Source organism: Myotis lucifugus, unplaced genomic scaffold, assembly GCF_000147115.1.
Source record: "Myotis lucifugus unplaced genomic scaffold, Myoluc2.0 scaffold_140, whole genome shotgun sequence".
Classification (NCBI taxonomy): Eukaryota; Metazoa; Chordata; class Mammalia; order Chiroptera; family Vespertilionidae; genus Myotis; species Myotis lucifugus.
The window spans coordinates 23,070-41,523 of record NW_005871188.1 but is presented as its reverse complement, the minus strand read 5'-3'; the positions used below and the strand labels follow the sequence as shown (position 1 = coordinate 41,523).

At 41.6% G+C, this 18,454-nt stretch overlaps 1 protein-coding gene across 9 annotated transcripts in view; it reads left to right on the top strand.

The window, feature by feature from the left end:
• Positions 1-3,236, top strand: part of TBC1D23 (TBC1 domain family member 23) — a 48,241-nt gene extending 45,005 nt beyond the window's left edge. For 6 of the 9 annotated variants that reach the window (XM_023758858.1, XM_023758857.1, XM_023758856.1 and 3 more), the window contains 3 exons: positions 556-750; positions 905-938; positions 1,568-3,236. In XM_023758858.1, coding sequence (XP_023614626.1) covers positions 556-750; positions 905-938; positions 1,568-1,654 — 316 coding nt within the window. In that variant the 3' untranslated portion in view covers positions 1,655-3,236. The remainder of the gene's footprint in view (positions 1-555; positions 751-904; positions 939-1,567) is intronic. The other 3 variants (XM_006094683.2, XM_014460792.2, XM_023758855.1) reach the window with 1 other exon arrangement.
• Positions 3,237-18,454: the final 15,218 nt, after the last annotated feature.

Genomic DNA, 18,454 nt, shown 5'->3' with positions numbered 1-18,454 from the left:
CTCGATATGTCCTTCACTGACCACCAGGGGGCAGACAGTCAACCAGTTGCTATGATGTGCACTGACCACCAGGAAGCAGACAGTCGACCGGTCAACCAGTCCCTATGATGTGCACTGACCACCAGGGGGCAGATGCTCTGACTCGTAGGTTAGCTTGCTGCTGGAGTCTGGCTGGTCGGGACCAAGCGAGACAGGCCAGATACGCCCTGGGGCCCTCCCACAGTCCATCCCCAGCTGGCCAACCTCCCACGTCCCTCCCCGAACCCGATCGTGCACCTTGGCCTGGCCTGCACCCTCTCGCAGTCCGGGATCCCTCGAGGGATGTAGGAGAGCCGGTTTCAGCTCAATCCTACAGGCCAGGCCGAGGGACCCCACAGGTGCACGAATTTGTGCACTGGGCCTCAAGTTTGTTTATAATGAACCTTTGTATTTTTAACTCAAAAGTAATTTCATTTGGAGTTGAACATTTTTTGTAATTGGGGCTATTGAAGTAATAACTATTTTAAATGACATTTTAAAAACATTCTTTTGTTTTTTAATGCTTTTTCTCTCAAGTCATCTGTTGGTTACTGCAACACATATGTACTGTTTAAGGGAGATTCTTTCACGGAAAGGATTGGCTTATATACAGTCTCGACAAGCACTAAATTCTGTGGTTAAAATTACATCCAAAAAGAAACACCCTGACCTAATTACCTTCAAGTATGGAAACAGCAGTGCTTCGGGAATAGAAATCTTGGCAATTGAAAGGTAAGATTTTCTTGGGATGATATTGTCTAAATTATTGAATTAGTTCATTATTAAACATGGTTTGTTTCTCTGTTTAGGGGAAGAGGTGGTGGAATAGGATACTTGAATCACTTTCATTAATATTCTTTGCTGTCTTTTTCTTCCAAATTCTTAGTCATCTGTGTTTTAGCCGTCAGCACATGATTTTAGTAAGTACCATAACTAATTAAACTTTTTGACAGAAGGGTCTTTAAGAATAACCTGTACCAGTGTTGCACTAAATGCTGGTTTGCAATCAAATAAGAAGTTTTTTCAGAATATAAGTCAATGCTTTTATTTTCTTTCATCAAATTCTTATTTTTTTTAAATGTCAGTGAACTAAGCAGTGTACTGAATGGTGTAGTTAATTTGCAATCTAGTATAAGCTGCTCCTTGTCTCATTATGAACCAGTGACAAAGACTTCATGGACTAGCACAGGGCCATATACCACACTGATCTTGATGCTAAACCATATTTAATCTTATAAATAACAATGTGAAGCCGAGAGGGATTAAATGACTTTCACATCTTCACACCTACCTTCTAACTCCTGATCTGCAGTTCATTCCACCTTGCTGTACACTATGAAAAATGACCTTGCTTTTGCATTTAGATTTTCTTTCAAATATGCTTTTGAGTATATGTTGAGTATATGTTAATATATAAGTTCTGGGGAGTACATAGGAGGACATTTCTGCTGGCTTTGTAAGTCAGAGAAAGCTTCCCACTGGAGGTGACATCTAAGCAGAGTTCTAAAGAAAAGTGCCGTATTAATATGTATATATTTTCCCCCCACAGGTATTTGATTCCAAATGCAGGAGATGCTACCAAAGCCATAAAACAACAGATCATGAAAGTGTTGGATGCTTTGGAAAGTTAATATAAAAGAAAAGTATTTCAAAAGAAATTAAGGCAACCAAGAGAAACATGGACATTTTCCTGACTGAATACTAACTGGAGACCTTTCATTTGCTCATGGGGATATTTGAATAGCAGTCTTAAAAGTTTCAATTATTATAATTAATCTCTGGACAGTTAATTTTTAAATTTTTTTCTTTTGCATTTTTGGCTTTGTAAAATGATTCATTATAAAAGTCAGTTATTAAGTGACTTTGAAGTAACTAACCCTGTGCCCTTATGAAGTAAGGGAGCAGAATGCAGTTCTGTTTTGAAGAGCTGTTTTAAGGGAACATGCATCACTTTCAGATTTAAAAACAACCATACACATATATATATATTTGCAATGTCTTCACTGAAAACTAGAGATAGAATTAGTTGAAGAGAGCCTGTTAATTGCTACATTTGTTTTTACCCACTGAGCAATATCAGTAACTAAAAATATTACATATCTTAATAATTAGCTTGCCGTTTCTGATCTTAAAAAGAGTGTTATCTTTTTAATGAAATGGATAAAGATTCCAGCCAACTCAGAAATTCAGTCCAGGTAATGAAATGTTGAAACATCAGTTTCCAAACATCTTTGCACCATTAGCTAATAATTTGAACACGAGTGCTTCAGATACTAAACATCATCCTAACGGTTTCAATGGAGCAGTTAAAAGCAATATATATAAGTAGGTAGGCATGTTAAGATTACAGTTAACATTTTGAGGACAGAATTGTATCTGTAAAAATGTCATTGGTCTTTATTACAAATGCAATATTTGATTTAGGGTATTTAAGACAGGTGTTGAGCACACACTGATTTATCCTCAGTGAGATTATGGTCTGTGACCACAAATATCCACTTAAATAAAAGCCAAATAATCAGAGAGCTGTATAAACTATAGTTGTTTTTATCATCACTTTCTGAAATTTCTCTTCTTTGGTTTTTGTCTTGTCTTATTAAAATTCCAGTGGTTTGAAACTATTTTTATTCTCTTAATATGACAAAACTGTAAAGTGATCTGCTTTATTTCGCAGCTTCCTCAACTTAATTTATTGAGAGGTTCATATTAGACATGTTAGGTAAGAGAAATCCAAGAACACATTTGAGGATGTGGAATGACTTCTTGTAAAATCTGTTTGGGAAGTAGCAAATCCTTATAATCTTCATGTTTTAAAGTGTAATGGATTATCTCTAAGGGGTTGATAGGAGAGATATTTAGACATATCCGGTTTGCAGATGGTAATTTTAATTTACTTCATGGAAATCAAGTGAATAAAAGGCAGCATAGGTCATGGTATTTTGATATTTTATTCTCATATTTAAATAAAAAGTTTACTTGAGTGGTTGAAGACATTTGCATGAAATTGCTCCTGGTGCAATAATTGATATTTATAACTCTCTCCACAACTGTTATGTTGCATTTTTTTCTTTTCTTGGCACCTCCTTTAGAAATGTCCTGAAGTCTCATCCCCCACCCCATTTCGGTTATAGAACTTTTTACATAATATTAATGTAAAGATGTTTGTGTTAATGTTTATAAATTACAATTGTAAATAAACCAATACAGTTTATGCAAAACTTTGTTCTTAATGACAGTCCCTTTTTCTTCCCTCCCCCATTTGTAAATCTTTATAGGTACCAAAAAAATTAGAAAATCAAGGGCTATTCTTTCAGTGGAATTTAAATGTTCAGATTTCAGGTTTGAAAGTACAGTAAACCCTTAATTTTGCGGAACTCAATTTAACGGACTTTGGATTTTATTTATTTACTAGAGGCCCGGTGCACGGATTCATGCACCAGTGAGGTCCCTCAACCTGGCCTGCGCCCTCTTGCAATCCGGGACCCCTCGGGGGATGTCGGACTGTCGGTTTCTGCCCGATCCCTGAAGTGGCAGGCGGCTGGGGAGGACCCCAAGCCCTGGCTGGGTGCCATGCCACTCCTGCTCATCTTGACCCCACTGCTGCTACCTGCTCAGCACTGCCGCGGAGGCGGGAGAGGCTCACACCGCCGCAGCTGCACTTGCCAGCCGTGAGCCCGGCATCTGGTACCCGTCAGCTGAACAGCTCTCCCACTGTTGAAGCACACTGACCACCAGGGAGCATCTCCTGCATTAAGCATCTGCCCCCTGGTGGTCAGTGCACATCATAGTGACCAGTTGTTTGGTCGCTTAAGCTTTTACATATAGATTTTTTTTGTTAACCCTCATCTGAGGATATTTTTCCTTTGATTTTTAGGGGGCGTGAAACAACAGAGAGAAACATTGATGTGAAAGAAACACATCGATTGGTTGCCTTCTGCATGCACCCTGATCAGGGGAGGAGCCTGCAACCAAGGTACTTGCCCTTGACGGGAATGAAACCGGGTACCCTTTGGTCCGCAGGTCAATGTTCTATCCACTGAGCCAAACTGGCTAGGGCCGGACTTCAGATTTTAATGGACAAAATTTCTGGTACATATGTCATCTGAAAATTAACTCCCTGTTAATTTTAATACATTTTTAACCAAGATTTACTTATAATTAAATTAGCAGCTTATTTTTTTTCGTTATTCGCTGTTACTTTAAAAAAATTTTAGCGAATAGGCCATATGTTGGAAAAAACATTGTAGTAATTTCTCCAACATAAATAAATATTGCATATCTACAACTAGTCTACATATTCAAATCTGAGAGTCACTGCTCATAAACAATGCTCAGGGAGTGTTAGCACATGATCACCCCTTAAGGAGCCTTAATTAGTTCTGTTGTCTGTGGTGTGGCTCCACAGCAGTTTTAACACGCATTAAGCCACGCCCCTGCAGTGTGCATTTGTTTACTCTCGGTGACTGGTGAATGCACTCATTTACTAGGCCTAATCAGTATAAATTTAAAATTACAGTAATACATATAGAAAACTTACCTGTGAGTTTAAACTTTTCATACATACATAATTACACAAACATGTCTACATAAGTAAAAACAGGTAGACTAACTTTTCAATTTTTTAGCATACACATTCGGAAAACCTTTACTAGAGGTCCAGTGCATGAATTCATGCAAGAGTGGGGTCCAGCTGGCCTGGCCCCCATTGGGGTGGATCAGAGCTGGGCCTATTGGGAGGAGACAATGGCGGGGGGTTGGCCAGCTAGCCCACCCTGATCGGGTCCCGATCAGGGCCAGGCCGGCTGGGAGGAGGGGCCTTGGGCAATTGGCCAATGGGCTCCCTCCCCCTGATTGGGGTTAGGAGGCCAATTGAGGGTGGGGCAAGCTATGGGGAGGGGCTATGGGCAGTGGGCCATCCGGCCCCACCCCCAAACGGTGTGGGGGTTGCCAATCAGGGGCCAGAGGCCTGGGGGAGGGGCTATGGGTGGTTGGCTGGCCGGTTCCACCCCTGATCAGGGTGGGGAGTGCTCAGGGGTGGGGCTGGCCAGGGGGAGGGGCTGTGGGCTGATTTGGGTGATGGGGGCCCATCAGGGGCGGGGCCAGCTGGGGGGAGGGGCTGCCAGCCTATTGTGGTGGGGCGGGCCAATCAGGGGCAGGGCTGGCCAGGGGGAAAAGCGGGGGGGCCCTTGGCCAACCAGCCCCGCCCTTGATGGGGTGGGAGAGTCCGATCAGGCCAGCTAGGGGGAGGGGTGGTGGGAGGTTGGCCAGCCCCCTGATAGGCCAGTTCACTGGCCACAGTGGGCGTCATAGCAACCGGTCATTACGGTCACTGGCTTTTTATATATATAGACTAGTAGCCTGGTGTACGAAATTCATGCACTGGGGTAGGAGGGGAAAGGGGCCCCTCAGTCTGGCCTTCACCCTCTCCAATCTGAGGCCCCTCAGGGAATGTCCAACTACCTGTTTGTGCCCACACTTTTAACAGATAACAGCTCCATTGTTGTTTCTTTCTTATGCTTAAAACCATTGGAATTAGTAGGTATTCAAAGTGTGTATACATTTTGGGGGGACACCCTGTATATCTAGTCAGTGGTGAAAGAAACCAACAGCAGATTTGGAACCCCCAGACAGGGAACCTCGCTCACTCCCCACATGTCTCCCCACTTCACTTTCCACCTTCGTGGGCAGCGGGAGAATCAATGTTTTTCTCTCATTAATTCGGAAAAGCACGTCCTGTCACCCGCTGCCCGGCAGGAGTGCTCTAGGCCCCAAGCAAACGAGGCTTAGTCAGGACAGCCTTCGCTCATGGGTGCTGGCACCCAAAGTGCACATTCCTCCTCTACAGTCGCCCCGACTATCCCACTGTTTCACTGAGAGGACGGAATTCCTCTCCGCCTCTGGGTTCTTGATCTTGAATGCTGACCGAAGGCACCTCAGCGAGGGCCGCCTGTGCCCACCAGGTGTGTCTATCTGCACCTGCTCCACCTCAGCACCTGCATTAACCCCCCAGAGGTGATCTCGTAGCTGCACTGGCCTCCTGCGGGAACAGGGTGTCACCACTCCGCCCTCTCACTGTCTTCTCACAGGCGCCCACCCTCAGCACCCAGAACACCCAGACACTCTCCAAAGGACGTGAGCGCATCAGAGGGGATGTGTGCACATCCTGTGGGGGTGTTAGGCATGCTGGGGTTGATGGAAGTGCGGTGGAGAGGCGGGGGGAACTTGTGCACGGAAGGCTGACAGTGTGCTGGGGGATGTTCGCACGACAGGGGGGGATGTGAACACCTGAGGCCTCTGGCTTTGCAGATCCACAAACCCCCGTGGTGCAATCAGGAGGACGTCAGTCTGGCCCGCCACGGTGGCTGTCCCTGCGATCCTGCACCTTCTGGGCCAGGAGGCGGGACTTGCACAGCCACTCCTGGGCGCTGATGGCCTGCAGGCGCTACTTCAGCTCAGCCTGCAGGCTCAGCTTGGCAAGTGCACAGCTGCCACCACAGCCATGTGGGGAGTACAGGCCACCCTCCACTGGCCTGCCTCCCCTGTCCAGAGGCTCTCTGCCCTGCTCACCTGCTTAGAGTGACTGGGGCTGGGCGGAAGCCAGGCATCCTGCCCTGGCCAACCCCCGCAGATCCGCCCCTGTGCAAGCTGCCACCCCGGTGGGCAGGGTCACGGATCCGGTCCCAGGACCATGGACAACCTCAAGCACAGCCCCCCGCCTGGCAGGGTCACGGATCTGGGTCCCGGGACGCGGACAGCCTCCCGCGGTGCCCCCAGCCTACCAGGACATGGATCCGGGTCCTGGGACACGGACAGCCTCAAGCGCTGCCCCCCACCTGGCAGGGTCACGGATCTGGGTCCCAGGACGCGGACAGCCTCCCATGGTGCCCCCCGCCCGGCAGGGTCACAGATCTGGGTCCCGGGACCGCGGCCAGCCTCAAGCACTGCCCCCCGCCTGGCAGGGTCACGGATCTGGGTCCCGGGACGCGGACAGCCTCCCACGGTGCCCCCAGCTTGCCAGGACATGGATCCGGGTCCTGGGACACGGACAGCCTCAAGCGCTGCCCCCCACCTGGCAGGGTCACAGATCCGGGTTCCGCGGGTCACGGGCAGCCTCAAGCCCTGCCTCTCGCCTTCAGTATGCAAATTAGCCGCCATCTTGTTGGCAGTTAATTTGCATATCACACTGACTAGCCCATGGGAAGTGTATCGGAGGTACAGTTAATTACCCTATTTGTCTATTATTAGATAGGATTATATAATGGACTTTCTGCTTTAATGAACACCCTTTCCCCCAAATTACTCCATTACATTGAGGTTTTGTTATTTCTGTTCATCTAGATGGGGACTGGGGAAGAGATAATTTAATACTAATGACATTAAATTCCATGTAGTAAATTTAACTTCAGCTTGTTATCACCACAGTTACTAGTCATAAATATTAAGTGATACAGTTCACTGATTTAGGCACTTATATAGTTCATTCTCCCTTCACTGGCTCACTGCAGAATGAATTCACTCGGAGATATTCAACTCTCAGGGACTCTCAGGATTGTAGAGGCTGCAACGTTATGAGGTATTATTTTCTGTATTTTCCAGTTGAGAAAACCAAGGTTCAAAGAAATTGAGTGAGTGAAAAGGGATAGTTATTCACCCTTAACCTATTTCCTGGGAATTGCTATTACTTCTTAAGGTATAAAATGAATTCTATACATAGATTTGATGCCACTTGTCCATAATTAATAAAACATATTTTCTAGTAGGATGATAAATTTGTACTGATATACTTAACCATTTTTACAATTGGTATGTTTCACACAGAACCTTTCACTCCTTAGCATATTCTAGCGTACTGACCTAAGCCAACCAGCCATAGATTGGCAGCTGTGTGGTGATTTTTTTTAAATTGACAGTTTGACTTGGGGGAAACCCAACTGCGTAAGTTGAATGTGATGAAAGTAATAGCTCATCTTCACCATTAACATCTTTTTGGGGGCAACGGGGATGTTTGTTTTTGTTTTTTAGTTTTATATTTCAATTACAGTTTACATTCAGTATTTTGTATTAGTTTCAGGTATATAGCACAGTGATTAGACAATCATGTTGAACTTTAAAAATATAACATCTTTATTAAAATATAGTTCACATACCATAAAATTCAACTTTTTAAAAGTCTGCAATTCAGTGGCTTTTAGTTTTTTTTACAGAGTTGTGCAACCATCAGCACTGTTTAATTCGAGAACATTTTATAACACCAAAAAAGAAATCCCATACACATCAGCAGTCACTCCCCTTTCCCCACTCCAGCCCTTGGCAACCACTAATTTACTTTCAGTCTCTCTGGATTTGCATATTCTGGACATTTCATGATAAAAGGGGATTACACAAGTGGCTTTTGAGTTTGGCTTCTTTCACTTAGCATGTTTTAAAGTTTCACTGATGGTATAGCACAAACCACAATTTCATTTGTATGGCTGAATACTATTCCATTATATGGATATTTTCACATTTATTTATGTATTCATTACTTGATGGGCATTTGGTTTGGCTCTATTTTTTTACTATTATAAGTATTGTTGCTTTGAACATTCATGTGTAACTTTTTATGCTGACATGTTTTCAGTTCTTTTGGATAGCTTCCTTGGAGTGGCATTACTCTGTCACATGTCAGTTCTACACTTCAAGTTATGAGGAACTCCTGTTTTCCAGAGGGGCTTTACCATTGACCACATGTAAGTGCTGTAATTTCTCTACTTCCACACCAACACTGTTTTTGTCCATCTTTTTTATTATAGCACCCTAGGATGTGAAGTAGTATCTGTGGTTTTCATGTGCATTTTCCTAAAAACTGATGTTGAGTATCTTTTCATGGGCTTATTAGCCATTTGTATATCTTTGGAGAAACTGTTGATTCAGATTCCTTGCCCATTTTTTAATTGTTTTGTCTTTTTCTTGTTGAGTAGTAAGAGTTCTTTACATATTCTCAATACAAGTGTCTTATCAGATATATGATTTGCTAACATTTTCTCCCATTCTGTGGGTTGTCTTTCCACATTCTTGCTGGTGTCCTCTGAACCATAAAAATTTTTAGGTTTGCCCTAACTGGTTTGGCTCAGTGGATAGAGCATCGGCCTGTGGACTCAAGGGTCCCAGATTCGATTCCAGTCAAGGGCATGTACCTTGGTTGCGGGCACATCCCCAGTAGGGGGCGTGCAGGAGGCAGCTGATTGATGTTTCTCGATGTTTCTAACTCTATTCCTCTCCCTTCCTCTCTGTAAAAAATCAATAAAATATATTTTTAAAAAAATTTTTAGGTTTGGTGATGTTCAGCTTATTAATTTTTTTATTTTATTACTTGGTGCTTCTGAGGTCATATCTAAGCCACCAGTTGCCTAATTAAAAGTAATGAAGGTTTACACCTATGTGGTCTTCTAAGAGTTTTATCGTTTTAATTTTTTCAATTAGATCACATTCATTTTTTACTTAGTTTTTGTATATGATGTGAAGTAGGATCCAACTTCATTCTTTTGCATGTGGATATCAAGCCATCCCAGCATTATCTGTTGAACAGTTATTTTTTCCACATTGAATAGTCTGGCACCCTTTTTGGGAATCATTTGTCATAACTGTGGGGTTTTATTTCTGTACTCATTTCTATTCCATTGGTCTATAAATCTGTTCTTATGCCAGGACCACACTGTGTTGATCACATAGCTCTATACTAACTGAAATTGAGAAGTGTAGCCCTCCAACTTTGATCCTTTCCAAGATATTTTCTGAATTTCTTGTCTCCGTCCTTTGAATTTCCATATGAATTTTTAGATTAGTTTATCAGTTTCTGCAGTAAAAGTAGCTAGGATTTTGATGGGGATTATATTGAATCTGTAAATCAATTTGGAGAGTATTGCCATTTTAATACTATTTATTGCCTTCCAGGTTATGAACATAGGCTGTCTTTCAATTAATTGGTTTGGGTCTTTAATTTATTTCAATTATGTTTTGTAGTTTTTCAGTGTATAATTCTTATAATTTTATTAAATACATTCCTAAATGTTTTATTCCTTTTGCTACTATTATAAATTGAAAATTTTCTTAATTTCATTTTCAGATTGTTAATTGCTAGTGTAGAGAAATATAATTGATATTTGGAGCTTGTATCCTCCAATATTTCTTAAATTTTTATTAGTTTTTACAGGTTTTCTAATGTGGATTCATTAAGATTTTTTACATCCAGAATCCTATCATCTAAGAACAGAGATAGTTTACTTCTTTCTTTTTATTTTTTAATTTTTTAAAAATATCTTTTTATTGATTTCAGAGAGGAAGAGAGAGGGAGAGAGAGATAGAAACATCAATGATGAGAGAGAATCATTGATCAAGCTGCAACCTGGGCATGTGCCCTTGATCGGAATCGAACCTGGGACCCTTCATTCTGCAGGCCATGCTCTATCCTCTGAGCCAAACCAGCTAGGGCACGTCTTCCTTTCCAATGCCTTTTATTTCTTTTTCTTACACAATTGCACTGGCTAAAGCTTCCAGTACAACATTGAATAGAAGTGGCAAGAGAAGATATCTCCTCTCTCTCTCTCTCTCTCTCTCTCTCTCTCTCTCACACACACACTAATCCCATCTACATTGCAAGATACATGTTCAACATACAGAAGAGGGCCCTATCCTTGTATCTTTAACCCTAATTCCTTCTACAACCCCCTCTCCATATTGCCACCACATTGGTGGTTATGGCTTCAACATATGAATTTTAGCGGGGGGTGGAGGGGCATAAACATTTCCCATAACAATGTTTTTATCATGAAGGGTCTTGGATTTTGTCATACTTTTTTGTTGTTGCATCTATTGAGATGGTATTATGGTTTTTCTCCTTTATCAATAAGGTTTATTACATTGATAGGTTTTCACATGTTAAACCAATCTTCTATTTCTGGGATATATCCTGGTTGGTCACAGTATATAATCCTTTTTGTGTGTTGCTGGGATATTTTGCTGATATTGTATTGAGGTTCTTTACATCTGTGTTCATAAAGGTTATTGGTTTTTAGTTTTCTTGTGATGTCTTTTGCTCTGGTAGAAAGGTATTATAGGCCTCACAGAATGACAGGCCTTTTTTTTTTGAAGGCCTTATCGAGGAACTTAGTTCATGATTTTAAAATATACACTTTGTAGACTAGGAATAGACGGGAACTTCATTAGCCTGATAAAGAGTGTCACCAGAAAGCCTACAGCTAGCAACAGGCTAATGCTTTCCCTCAAAGATTGGTAACAATGATGTCTGGGAGATGTGCAGGAGGCAGCTGATTGATGTTTCTCTCTCATTGATGTTTCCAACTCTCTATCTCTCTCTCTTACTCTCTGTAAAAAATCAATAAAATATATTTAAAAAAAAAAAATAAAAAAAAATAAAATATACACTTTGTAGACTAGGAATAGACGGGAACTTCATTAGCCTGATAAAGAGTGTCACCAGAAAGCCTACAGCTAGCAACAGGCTAATGCTTTCCCTCAAAGATTGGTAACAATGATGTCTATTTTATTTCTTTTAAAATATATATTTTTTTATCGATTGCAGAGAAGAAGGGAGAGGGAAAGAGAGATTCTAAAATCAATGATGAGAGAATCATTGATTGGCTGCCTCCTGCATGCCCCCCACTGGGGATCGAGCTTGCAACCTGGGGGTGTGCCCTCAACAGGAATCGAACCTGGGACCCTGCAGTCTGCAGGCTGACGCTCTATCCACTGAGCCAAATCAGCTAGGGCAATGATGTCTATTTTCATTCTTACTCTTCAGCATTGTCCTAGAAGTCCTACAGTGCAATAGACAAGGGAAAGAAAAGACCTACAGATTAGAAAGAAAGAAATAAAATTATCCTTGTTCACAGATAACTTTACTGTCTGAATGATTTTAGTAAGATTGCAAGATACATGTTCAACATACAGAAGTCATCCATATATCTATATATCAGCAGTGAACAATTGGAAACCATAAGCTTTAAAAAAAATACCATCTACAAGCTTGCCCATTATAGTGCGGCAGACAGCACATGTCTCATAAAAACACCATTAGTAGTTCAAAACATGAAATATCTATGTACAAATCTAACAAAACATGCAGGATCTGTATACTGAATACTACAAAATACTTACGGAAAAAAATTGAAGACCTAAGTAAATGGAGAACATACTGTGTTCATGGATTGGGATAGCATATCAGTTCTCCCCAGTTGAACTATAGATGTACTTTAATTCCAATCAAAATCCCAGGAAGAGCCCTACCTGGTTTGGCTCAATGGATAGAGCCTCGGCCTGTGGACCAAAAGTTCCCAGGTTCGATTCCAGTCAAAGGCAAATACTTTGGTTGCAGGCTCCTCCCTGGCCCTGGCCCTGGTGGGGACTCATACAGGAGGCAACCAATTGGTATGTTTTTCTCTATCTTTCACTCTCTCTAAAAGTCAATGGGGAAAAATCCTCAGGTAAAGATTAACAAAATCCTAGCAAATTTTTTTTTAAAACATAGACAAGCTGATTCTAAAATTCACATGGAAAGGCAAAGGAACAAAACAGCCAAAACAATTTTGAAACGTTAAAGAGGACTCACACTAACTAATTTTATTATTTACTGTAAAGCTTCAATAATCAAGACACATGTTGGTGAAAAGGAGAAACCTATTGATGCACAAAACACATAGTTCAGAAACAGGCCTACAAAAATGGTGGGCTTTTTGGGCAAAGCTTCAAAGGCAATTCATTTGAGAAAGGATAGTCATTTTAACATGTGGTGTTGAAGAATTGGATCTTCATTTACAAAGAAACAATTCTCAGCCTGTATTTCATACCTTATACAAAAATTAACTCAAAATGGACTAACTGTAAAATTTAAACTAATAGATGAATGTGAGAAAATTTTCATGACCGTGGGTTGGACCAAGATTTTGTAGATAATATAAAAAGTATAATCCATTAAATTTTATTTTATTTATTATTATTAATTTTTTTAATCCTCACCCAAGAATATTTTTTCATTGATTTTCTTTTTTTTTTTCCTCCATTGATTTTTAGGGAGAGTGTAAGAGAGAAGGAAAGACAAAGAGAAACATCAATGTGAGAGAAACACATCAATTGGTTGCCTCCTGCATGGGCGCCAACTAGGGCCTGGGTCGGGGAGGATCCTGCAACCAAGGTATGTGCCCTTGACCGGAATCAAACCCAGGACCCTTTGGTCCACAGGCTGATGCTCTATCTGCTGAGCCAAACCAACTAGGGCATCCATTAAATTTTAAAAATAAATTTGACTATTAAAATTAAAACATTTTCGTTCTAGCTAGTTTGCTCAGTGGTTAGAGAGTTGGCCCTCAGACTGAAGGGTTACAGGTTCGATTCTGGTCAAGGGCATGTACCTCAGTTGCAGGCTTGATCCCCGCCCTAATAAGGGTGCATGCAGGAGGCAACCAATTGATATGTCTCTCTCATACTGATTTTTTTTCTCTCTCTTTCCCTCCCTTTCATTCTCCCTAAAAATTAATGAAAAAAAAAATCCTTGGTGAGGATTAACAAAAAAAAAAAAACCCCGAAAACATTTTGTTCTGCAAAAGGCTGTCAATAAAATAGAAGGACAAGCTATGTACTGGGGAAGAAAATACTTGCAAAACTTATCCAACAAAGGACTTGTGCTGAGAATATATTAAGACTTTCAAAACTCAACAATAAGAAAACAGCCCAATTAAAAAAATGGGCAAAAGATTTGAACAAGTTCTTCAAAATAGATATGTGGATGGCATATATGTTCATAAAAATATTCAACATTATTAGTTATGGGGGAAATGCAAGTCAAAACCACAACAATACCACTACACACCTAATTAGAGTAGCTGAAATTGAAAAAAAAAAAAAAGCTGACAATACCAAGTGCTAGTGAGGATGTGGAGCAACTAGAACATTTATACATTGCTTGTGGGAATGCAAAATGATACAGCCACTCTAGGCAAGTTTGGCAGTTTCTTATAAGGTAAACATACATCTATATGTATAAAAGCCTAAGTGACCATTATGACCAGACAACCAGATGACCAGCCGGTAGCTATGATGCCCACTGACCAACAGGGGGCAGATGCTCAATGCAGGAGCTACCCTTGGTGGTCAGTGTGCTCCCATAGCCAACCTCCCACTGCTGGCCAACTTCCCGCAGTCCCTCCCCCGAGGCCGGCCAGCTCTGATTGCCCGATTGCCAGCTGTGCACAAATTTGTGCACCGGGCCTCTAGTTTATCATATAAAACAGGAATCTCATTCCAAGGTATTTACTCTAGAGAAATGAAAACATGTTCACACAAAAACTTCGACAAGAATGCTTATAGAAACTTGCTCAAAGCTGGGAACAACCCAAATGTTCTTCAGTAGGTTAATAGATAAACAGATGTGTACATCCACCCAGTGTAATGATGCTTAGCAATGAAAAGGAATAACTATTGATAGACATAACGACATGGATGAATCTCAAAGGCAGAATGCCATGTGAAAAAAAGCACTCTCAAAATACATACTGTATGATTATATTACATTCTGGAAAAGGAAAAATAGGGACATAACTGATCAGTGGTTGCCAGGGTGAGGGGAGGGTTTGATTATCAAGGGCAGAACAAGGGAATGTGCAGGGTGCTGGAACTGTTCTGAATCCTGATTGTGGGGTGGTTATACAAAACTATAATGTGTTAAAACTCAGAACTATATCAAAAAGGTAGGAAATGAAAAATTTAAAAATTATTAGCTCATAGGTTAATTCAATAGATTCTATTTGCAAAATGCAACATTTATGATTGTGTTTTTTTAGAATTTGCACATTGCTTTCAACTAACTGAAGAGGCAAAGTAAAAAAATTTAGATGAAATGAATTTTTATGAGTGTGAAGTATCTATCAGTCTCTTAGTGCTTACATCAGTGTCTGAGCTGTCTTGATAGTCATCCTTTATTTGCTGAACAAATGAACGAAAATGATGTGTGGGTTGCAAACTGGTTGCTTAAGGCTGAATATGAAATTTTGTGTGGCCCACCCAATTTTTGATATGTGAACTAAGTGATAGCATTTAAAAATTTGGGGATTTGGAGAACAAAGATGGCGGTGTAGGTAAACAAAGGTACTCACCATTTCCCACAACCACATCAAAATTACAACTAAAATACAGAACAACCATCATTGAGAATCACCTAAAAGCTGGCTGAATGGAAGTCCTACAACTAGAGAAGTAAAGAAGAAAGCACATCGAGACTGGTAGGAGGGGCAGAGGCACAGAACGGGCTGGTCCAACACCCATGTGCTGCATGTTTTTTAATTGTGAGGAGATAGTTCCTGCAGAGTCCCCCCCATTCCCCCCACCATGAGGAGCAAGGGGGCCAAGCCCTACACCAGCCCCCCAGTCCAGGGGTCCAAAGCTGGGAAGAGAAGTCCCCATAACTACAGGCTGTAAACACCAGTGGGGATTGGGGCTGAGTGACACAGAGACTGCTGGAGTCCCAGGAGTTCCTCTTAAAGGGCCAGTGCATGAACTTACATGGTCTCGCTTCCTCTGAGCTCCAGCACTTAGTGGCAGCTTGGGGGATCCAGGGGCATATGGGGAGAAACTAGACTGTCTGACATCAGGGCAGGATCTCAGTGGCAGCTTTCTCCCAGACAGGGGTGCTTGCAGGGCTCATTGCTCCTGTTCTGGGATCTCCCCCATCACAGAGCTGACTGGCAGCTATATCTGAGTCTCCAACAGCCTGGCCCACACTGTTGGCTCCATCTTGGTGATTCTGTGAGACCCTGCCCCATCCAACTTGCAGCCCCACCCAAGCTGTTTGCAGTTGCTTTTCCATGTGAATGGCCTGTCTGGGCTTAGGCTTCAGACTTCGCTAAAATCTCTTAAGCAGCAGCTGGAGTTGGTGTGCCCCACACCTATCAATAAAAGGCCCAAGACCTGGCACTAGCACCAAGCTGCCTTACTTCACAGCTGGGCCTCACCTGGGCACTTCCTAGCCCAATACAAGTAGCAGCCATCTGCAGAGCTCTCTGTAGTTCCTGCTGGATGGCCCCAAGCAGGCTGACTGCACCTCCCAGGAGGTCCCAGAGCCAGTGCACCCAGTGGACAGCTTCAGACCATAGCATTACAACTCTACACACCCACAAGTGACACACTCAAGAGGCAGACTCAGAGCACCAAAGCTCAACTGAAGCAATCATTCTCCATAGGAGTGTCTCCTGCACAGCAGGTCTATCATTGTAGACACAGCTGGTCCTCACAGCCAATTGGCTTGGAGGTCAATTCCTCCCAGTGACAGCAATCAAGGCTCAACTAGAACAAGACTATGCACACAGCCCACACAGGGGCACACCTAGAGTTCCCAGGTGAGTGACTGGGGAGACTGAGCCACTGGGCCCTACAGGACACTACACAAGGCCACACTATCAATTCCAGGAGACATAGCAGCTCTACCTAATACATAAAAACAAACACGGGAAACCAGCCAAAATGTGGAGACAAAGAAACATGTTACAAATCAAAGAAATGTAAGCAAACTACTGGATACAGAGTTCAAAACAATATAAGGTTACTCAAGGACCTTCATGAGAGCTTCAAGGGACTTAATGAAAGCTTCAAAGAAATTAATGAGAGTGTCAAGGGACTTAGGGAGACTTTTTAAAAAATTATTGAATACAGTATTATATATAGAATTATGTGTCTTCTTTTTACCCCACTGACCACTCCCGGGCCACCCCCAACCCCCAGCACATTCCCTCACCCCCAGAGTGTCTGTGTCCATTGGTTATGCTTATATGCATGCATACAAGTCCTTTGGTTGATCTCTTACAACCACTCCCCGCCTCTGCCTTCCCTCTGAAGTTTGACAGTCTGTTCCATGCTTCTCTGTCTCTGTATCTATTTTTATAAATCAGTTATGTTGTTCATTATATTCCACAAATGAGATCCTGTGATATTTATCTTTCTCTGACTGGCTTATTTCACTTAGCATAATGCTCTCCATGTCCATCCATGCTGTTGCAATTGGTAAGAATTCTTTCTTTTTTACAGCAGTATAGTATTCCATTGTGTAGATGTACCACCGTTTTTTAATCCACTCATCTGCTGATGGGCACTTAGGCTGTTTCCAAATCTCAGCTATTGTAAATTGTGCTGCTATGAACATAGGGGTGCATATATCCTTTCTGATTGGTGTTTCTGTTTTCTTGGAATATATTCCTAGAAGTGGGATTACTGAGTCAAATGGGAGTTTTTTATTTTTTGAGGAAACCCCATACTGTTTTCTACAATGGCTGCACCAGTTTACATTCGCATCAGCAGTTTTCTCCACATCCTCGCCAGTACTTGTGGTTTGTTGATTTGTTGATGATCACCATTCTGACAGGTGTGAAGTGATGCCTCATTGTCGTTTTGATTTGCATTGCTCAGATGATTAGTGACTTTGAGCATGTTTTCATATGTCTCTTGGCCTTCTGTATGTCCACTTTCAAAAAGTGTCTATTTAGGTCTTTTTCCCATTTTTTATTAGATTTTTAAACTTCTTTTTGTTAAGATGTATGAGTTCCCTATAAATTTTGGAGATTAAACCCTTAACGGATATAACATTGGCAAATATGTTCTCCCATGCAGTGGGCTTTCTTGTTCTGTTGATGGTTTCTTTTGCAGTGCAGAAGCTTTTTATTTTGATGTAGTCCCATTTGTTTATTTTCTCCTTAGTTTCTATTACTCTAGGAGCTGTATCATTAAAAATATTGCTGCAACATATGTCTGATATTTTGCTGCCTATGGAGTCGTCTAAGATTTTCATGGTTTCCCGTCTTACATTTAAGTATTTTATCCATTTTAAGTTTATTTTTGTGTATGGTGTAAGTTGGTGGTCTAGTTTCATTTTTTTTGCATGTATCTTCCAATTTTTCCAACACCATTTATTGTAGACACTGTCTTGACTCCATTGTACGCTCTTGTTTTCTTTGTCAAATATTGAGCATAGTGCTGTGGGCATCCTTGTTTTGTTCCTGTTCTTAGGGGATATGGTTTTAGTTTTTGCACATTGAGTATGATGTTGGCTGTGGGTTTGTTGTATAAGGCTTTTATTATGTTGAGGTATGTATGATCCCTTTATTCCCACTTTGCTGAGACTTTTTATCAAGAAAGCATGTCGGATTTTGTCCAATGCTTTTTCTGCATCAACTGATGTGACTATATGATTTTTTTCTCTCAATTTGTTTATGTGATATATCATGTTTATTGATTTGTGGATGTTGTACCATTCTTGCTTACCCGGAATAAATCTCACTGGGTCATGGTGTGTGATTTTTCTGATGTAATACTGGATCCGATTTGCTGGGATTTTGTTGAGGATTTTAGCATCTATGTTCATCAGAGATATTGGTCTGTAATCTCTTTCTTTGTAGTG